General features: G+C 49.0%; 1 protein-coding gene across 1 annotated transcript in view; it reads right to left on the minus strand.

Moving 5' to 3' along the window:
- The window catches only part of AMFR (autocrine motility factor receptor), a 44,052-nt gene extending 38,199 nt beyond the window's left edge, over positions 1-5,853 (minus strand). Inside the window, exon 1 of the mRNA XM_060651905.3 lies at positions 5,386-5,853. Coding sequence (XP_060507888.1) covers positions 5,386-5,640 — 255 coding nt within the window. The 5' untranslated portion in view covers positions 5,641-5,853. The remainder of the gene's footprint in view (positions 1-5,385) is intronic.
- Positions 5,854-6,170: the final 317 nt, after the last annotated feature.

Below are 6,170 nucleotides of genomic sequence, written 5' to 3' on the forward strand. Positions count from 1 at the left end.
AATACAATGAAGCCAGGAAAACTGGCTCAGCAGCTTTTTATTTACGGGTACCCTATGGAACCTTCAAGATCACTTGCTTACTGAGAAAAAAGCAAGGTGTAGAAAAACTATTATATGCTTGCCTGTATGCAAAAGAGAAAGCATGTGCATACAGACACGCATACACACTTGTATAACTGCAGATGTGCACTGTGCCAAGGACTTAATCACCTGGGTGTTTCTCGGTCCTCTACTTAACACTAGCACTAATTACAAGAAAGTGGTAATGGCCACTTCTGGGAAAGGGAAGCAGAAGATTTACTTTTCACTGTACATCACTTGTGTACCTTTTGACTTCTGTACCATGATCATGTATTATTTTTTTAATTGATTTTTCTAAAGTTTAGAGTCTATTAAACTTTCTGACCAGTTCTGAAATTCCACATTTATTTTCTCATCATACGATGGGAGACTGAGCAAATGGGGTGGCCTCAATTATCTGGTTACATGGGTATTTCTACTATATTAAAATGCTTCAGAAATGTTTCTCGTATCTACAGCAATGTAAAAACTTTAAATAATGTTCTTTAAGTCCTCACCAAACTTCTTTATTTTGTATCTAGTCTACACAAAATAAGTTTTGTGTGTTCCTGAACAGTCTACAACAGAAAATGTCAAGGCAGTAGTGACCCGAGGAACACCTATTTAATCAGGCTTAACGTAATTCCTCTTAAGGCCCCATAAGAAAATTCCCCTCCCACAGTGGTTCTGCTATGCTACTTGAGAACAACAGAAACGAAATTACAAGACAGTGTGCCCTGAGAGGAAAAGAGAAGAAAGCAATAGCAAACAGATTAGCCGTGTTTATCACTGTGTAATTCTGGAGGTATTTTTGATCCTATAAAAATGCTGGCCACCAATGGGGTGTTATTTATAAGCTTGTGATAAAATGTAGTTAAACTACCAGGAACGGTCTCCAGGCCAGGATCAATATGGTGTTTCTTAGTCTCCTACTTAACACCAGTACTAACCACCACCCCCACACACCATTTGTCTGTCTCTTCTCTATAAGGACAAGTGGAATATGTTCTCTCTCTGAAGGCTCTCCATGACCAGTATAAAATTCGACAAAATGCAAAGATGCATACTCCCCCTTTATTACACGGATGATCATGCTCTTCTTTTCACAATGTCGGGGCAATAAGTGAGTTTATTTATACTCATCATGCACGTAGCAAGCAATCAAATCATCTCTTTCTCCTCCTCACCCTGAGGATCTTTTCTATATTTCTAAGTTGTTTATCTAGGCTTATATCCTCTTGTCTAGAAGTGTAGTCTTTCTCTCTAGCTGCCCCAACATTTCTAAAGCTAACATTTTTCTCCAAACTTCTTTGGAATATTCAACTCATAAAGACTCACACCTAATAAATTACTTTCAGTTCTGGAGTTTCATAATTATATGAAGATGAACTCTTTAAAGCAGGAGTCAGCAACTTTTTCTCTAATGGGCTATCAGACAATAAATATTTTAGGCTTGGTAGGCCACATGCTCTGTCACATACTCTTCCCCTCTAAAAAAAAAAAAAAAAAAAAAAACTTAAAAAAATATAAAAACCATCAGGGGCACCTAGGTGGCTCTGTCGGTTAAGCAACCGGCTCTTGATTTCAGCTCAGCTCATGATCTCATGGTTCATGAGGTGGAGCCCTGCATTGGGCTCTGCAACTGCCTACACAAGGCCTGCCTGGGATTCTCTGTCTTCCTCTCTCTGTCCCTCCCACGTGCTCCCCCACTCTCTCTCCCTCTCTCTCAAAAACAAATAAAAACTAAAATAAATAAATAAATAAAACAAAAATATAAAAATCATCATTAGCTAATAGACTTGTAGAAAATGGGCCAGGCCAAATAGGCCACTGGAGTTTGCCCATCCCTGATCATAGCGGTCAGGTCACTTTTCTCCATTTTCGTTTTTTTGGTGATTTTTTTTTTCCCCTAGAGACTTCTATTTAAATTATTTGATTTGCATACAACTAACTCAGAACTTTAACACTTATTTTGTATTTCCATTTCTCCATTCTACCATGTCCTGCTCGTATAATTTTAGAAGCAGATCTGTAAAAAAAAAAAAACAAAACAAAAAACAGGAAGGAGATACAATGAAAATAACAAGAATAAAGAAGGGGAAAAGCCAAAAACACCTGTACAATTCAAAACAATAACAGAATGGATCAATAAGGGAAGTGACATCTGAAAAGTGTAAAATAAGCCTAGAAATAAATAATGAAACCTAATCTCAAATGAAACTTTAGAACGAAAAGTTCTAGAAAGACATGCGGAAACAAGTGATCCCATCATCCCTAGGATTTGCCAGGGTAAGAACCCTGGAGCCTCCCCTCGAAACAGTTATGCTCACCCCAGAGGGCCGCCTGGAGATACCCCCCTTGGGGGAGGCCATCTCCTGGCTTCTTCCCATTCTACATGACTTGGTCCTCACCACTGCTGCCACAGGTCGCTCCTGAGAAAATCACCTCATCATGCCTGCCCCTCGTCCCCTCCACCCCCACTTAAACCCTATGGCCCACAAAATAATGTCCATACTCCTTAACAGAGCTGTCAAGGTTTACATAATCTGACCTTGACCCCACATCCTATTCTCCCTAATCCATTTCTCAACCATTAGTGTGCCTAAAATCACCTGGAACATTAATCAAAATGAAGACTCCAAGGTTCTGCCCTTCCCCCTGAATCAATCCCTAGAGAGAATCTGAGAAACTGTATCTCACTGTACCAGGTTGCCAGAAACTGTACCAGGTTGCCAGAGGCCCACAGGTCCACACTTTGAGAAATACATGTTTAAACTTTAGAGGGGTTGGTCACTTCGCCCACCTCCTGTGACTCCTGGGTGTCCCCTTTACTTTCCCAAACTCTTAATCATAAGACCCAATGGAGTTTTAATATAAGAGCCCAGTTTATGGGCTGCTCTGCATAGGCCGCGCACTACCTTTCATACGCTGTCTGAGCTTCACGGGCTCTTTTCTCTACTTGGAACACATACCGCTACTTGCTCAGATCCTTCTCACCTCCCGAGGCTGGGTTCAAACACCATCTTCCACGCATCCTTCCCCTAGGCATCACGTTCTCCTTCCCCCAGACTCTGCCATTTCTTCTTTATATATCTACTATCACTCATCAAATTTTGCTTTATGTGTATACGGATTGCTTTGAGGGAAGGGGGAAAGGGCTCACAGCTATGCCTTCCAGAGTGCCCAAAAATGGTACCACTGAAAGGTTTTGAGCTGAGTTTGTTAATCAAAAACGCCCTGAGATGCTATCAGACCTATACTGATTTAAATGGTGCTCACAAAGAGAAGTTTTAGAGATTCCAATAAGCCAAACAGCAGCTAACAGGATTTGCAAACTGGCAGAAAGATCAGTTTTTGTTTTGTCTCGCTTGGTTTTTAAAAAATTGAATCTGAATGTCTTTGGGCAGGACCAAGGCCCCACCGTATATTCACTCAACAATGCTGTCAGGCCAAGGAAGCAGGCCTTTGAAGACTGTGAGTCCTGCTCAGCTACTATGCAATGGGTGATGAGGAAAACTTATAGGGGGTCTGAGAAACCAAGGAAGACCAGCATCAAAGTGTGAAAACCATGAGGAAAGATGTTAGAAGAACAGTAGGAAGATCAACTGAAAAAGGGAAAAAAATCATCAGATTAGGAAGGAATGATAAATCTGCTTTAGGTAAGACCTCTAATGAAAAAGATGGGGGAAAATGGCTATGTTCGTACAAGAAATAATTTCTGTGGGAAAATCAACAGGCTTTATGCAATGTTTAATGAAGAGGTGTTAACCTTGGAATTTGAACACAGGTTTTGTAAAAACAAAATCTCCTGGAGGGCAAAAAATCGTTAAACAATGCTAGTAGCTGCTATATTCTACAGTGGTTCCTTCTTATTTATGTCTTTTATATCGAAGACTGCATTGTAATCTTGACATTTGCCAGAAGTACTCTTGACATCGATTTAAGTTGTTTACCTGCTAACTCAAACGAAAAAATAGATCTGAGATAAGACAAGAGACGGGAGTTGGGTTCTTTCTCGTCTCCCTTCTTCTCTACTGTTTACACAGCACCCACCTCAGGTACACAGCAGTGAAAGAAGAAAACGTCACCCTTCACTGCCTTCTACTAATCTCTTCATCAGAAGGACCAAGAGACGTAATCCACAGCCCCCCGAGTTCATAAATCCCACTGCTTCCTGATGAAGCACAAAGGGATTAATTATAACAAATGAGTTGTAGATCATTCTCTATCCTTGGAATATTAATCTTAGTCATTTACAGCCTACTCTTAACCCCAAATGGGAACTGCAGAAGACAAGCCCCAAGACACCACAGCAAACCCAAGTGACAGACTTAAATCCTGGAGCAACTTTTCTGATCGCTGTGTGTGTACATACATGGCATTCAAGGCCAAGGTGGAAGCGAAGTTCTTTAGTCAAAATACTGTTGATCTGCCCAGCCTGAAATTATCTGTCCTAACAAGCGAAACCAGCACTTACGGCTCGTAGGTGCTGCTTATCTTGCATTGACAGACAAACTGAAAACCCTGTTGTAACATGGATCACTAAATGGACAGATCCGGAGTGAAAACGATGAGCCTGCTCTTGACTCCGAATGTTTTACTGCCCTCACACATCAAAGGAAACCGTCACGACTCATCAGGTAAAAGCAACAGGAAAGGAAGCACGGTTTGTGTGTGTGTGTGTGTGTGTTTGACCCAAACAGGACAATCACATCCTAAATGGCCAAAACGAGAAAAGTTGTGGGAGCCGGCCTCCCTCCTGAAAGAAAGGTCCCAGCACACCCAAATGCGTACAGCTGTCCCAAAGCCAACATCTGATTCGCCTCGGCCCCCTCCTCTTTACTGGAAACCCGCTAACAACACTCCGTGCCGACAGAGTCAGAAAAGCCTTTCAACTTCCCTCCACAATTCACTGGCCCACTGGGGTAACCGGCTGCTGGAGGGCTTCGAGTTTCCGTCCCGGGGTCCCTCAGTCACTCCCCCCCGTCCCAGCACCTCGCCCCTTCCCCTCCTCCGGCTGGACCGCGCGCCCTCGCGCCCTCCGCACCTCCCCGAGCCCCGTCCTCTAGCCTCTCTCGGGTCGCCCCCGCTCTCGCGCGGGCTGATCTCTCCGCGTCCCCCACCCCCACCCCGGGCCACCTCAGCACCTCAGCCTCCCGGAGGGCAGCAAGCTGGCGGGAGGGCCCCGCCCCCCAGGCCGCGAACCCCGGGCCCCAGGGAGGCGACCCCGGCCCAGCCACGCCCCCCCCCCGGCACATAATGGGTGACATGGCGCCCCTCCCCCCGCCCGCTCCCCCCCGCGGCGGCCCGGGCAGCTTCGCTCACCCACACGAACAGGCTGTCCGAGAGCAGGTACTGGGCCACGTCGCGGGCCCGGGGGCCGCCGGCGCTGGGCCGGGCGGGCGCGGCCGCCTCCGTCTGCACCGGGGCCGTTGGCGACTCGGGCTCCCCGGGCCCGGCCTCGGGCTGGCTGAGGGCGCGGTAGGCGCTGACGATGGTGCCGAGCAAGGCCAGGCCGCTGAGGCCCGTGTAGGTGCGGAGGCTGGGCCAAGGGAAGCGCTCCAGGAAGAGCAGCGGCATGGCGGCAGCGGCGGCCTCCAGGCCCCAGGCCTCCCCGCGCTGCGGCCGGGCTCCCGCGGCGGCCTCGCGAACGGTGCCCTCGGGCTCTGGCGTCGCCGCAGCCGCCGCCGCCGCCGCCGCCGCCGCCGCCGCGCCGGGCCGGGCCGGGCCGCTCCTGGCCGCTCGCGCCGCTCCGCCCCGCGCCGCTCCCGCTGCTGCCCCTGCCGGCGCGGAAGAGCCTCCGCGGGCTCGGGGCGGGCCGCCGCCCCCAGCGGGGCGCGGGCGGGACGGGCGCGGGGGCGCGGCCTCCGTCCCCCGCCCCCAGCAGTCGCGCCGTCGCCGAGCGGGTGAAGGCCCGGGCCACAGGCTCTGGGGCCCAGCACCCAGCATTCCTATCCGCCGACACCCCAGCCGGGCCGGGCCCGCGGGCATACAGGGCGCCTGGCCGGCGAAGCAGGAGCGTCCCGCGGGCCTGACGGCGCCGGCGGGCGGTCGAGCCCAGGCAGCGTCGCGAGTCCGCAGCGCGCGGGGACCCGGACACTCGCCCCTGG

Source organism: Panthera onca, chromosome E2 (assembly GCF_046562875.1).
Source record: "Panthera onca isolate mPanOnc1 chromosome E2, mPanOnc1 haplotype 2, whole genome shotgun sequence".
Classification (NCBI taxonomy): domain Eukaryota; kingdom Metazoa; phylum Chordata; class Mammalia; order Carnivora; family Felidae; genus Panthera; species Panthera onca.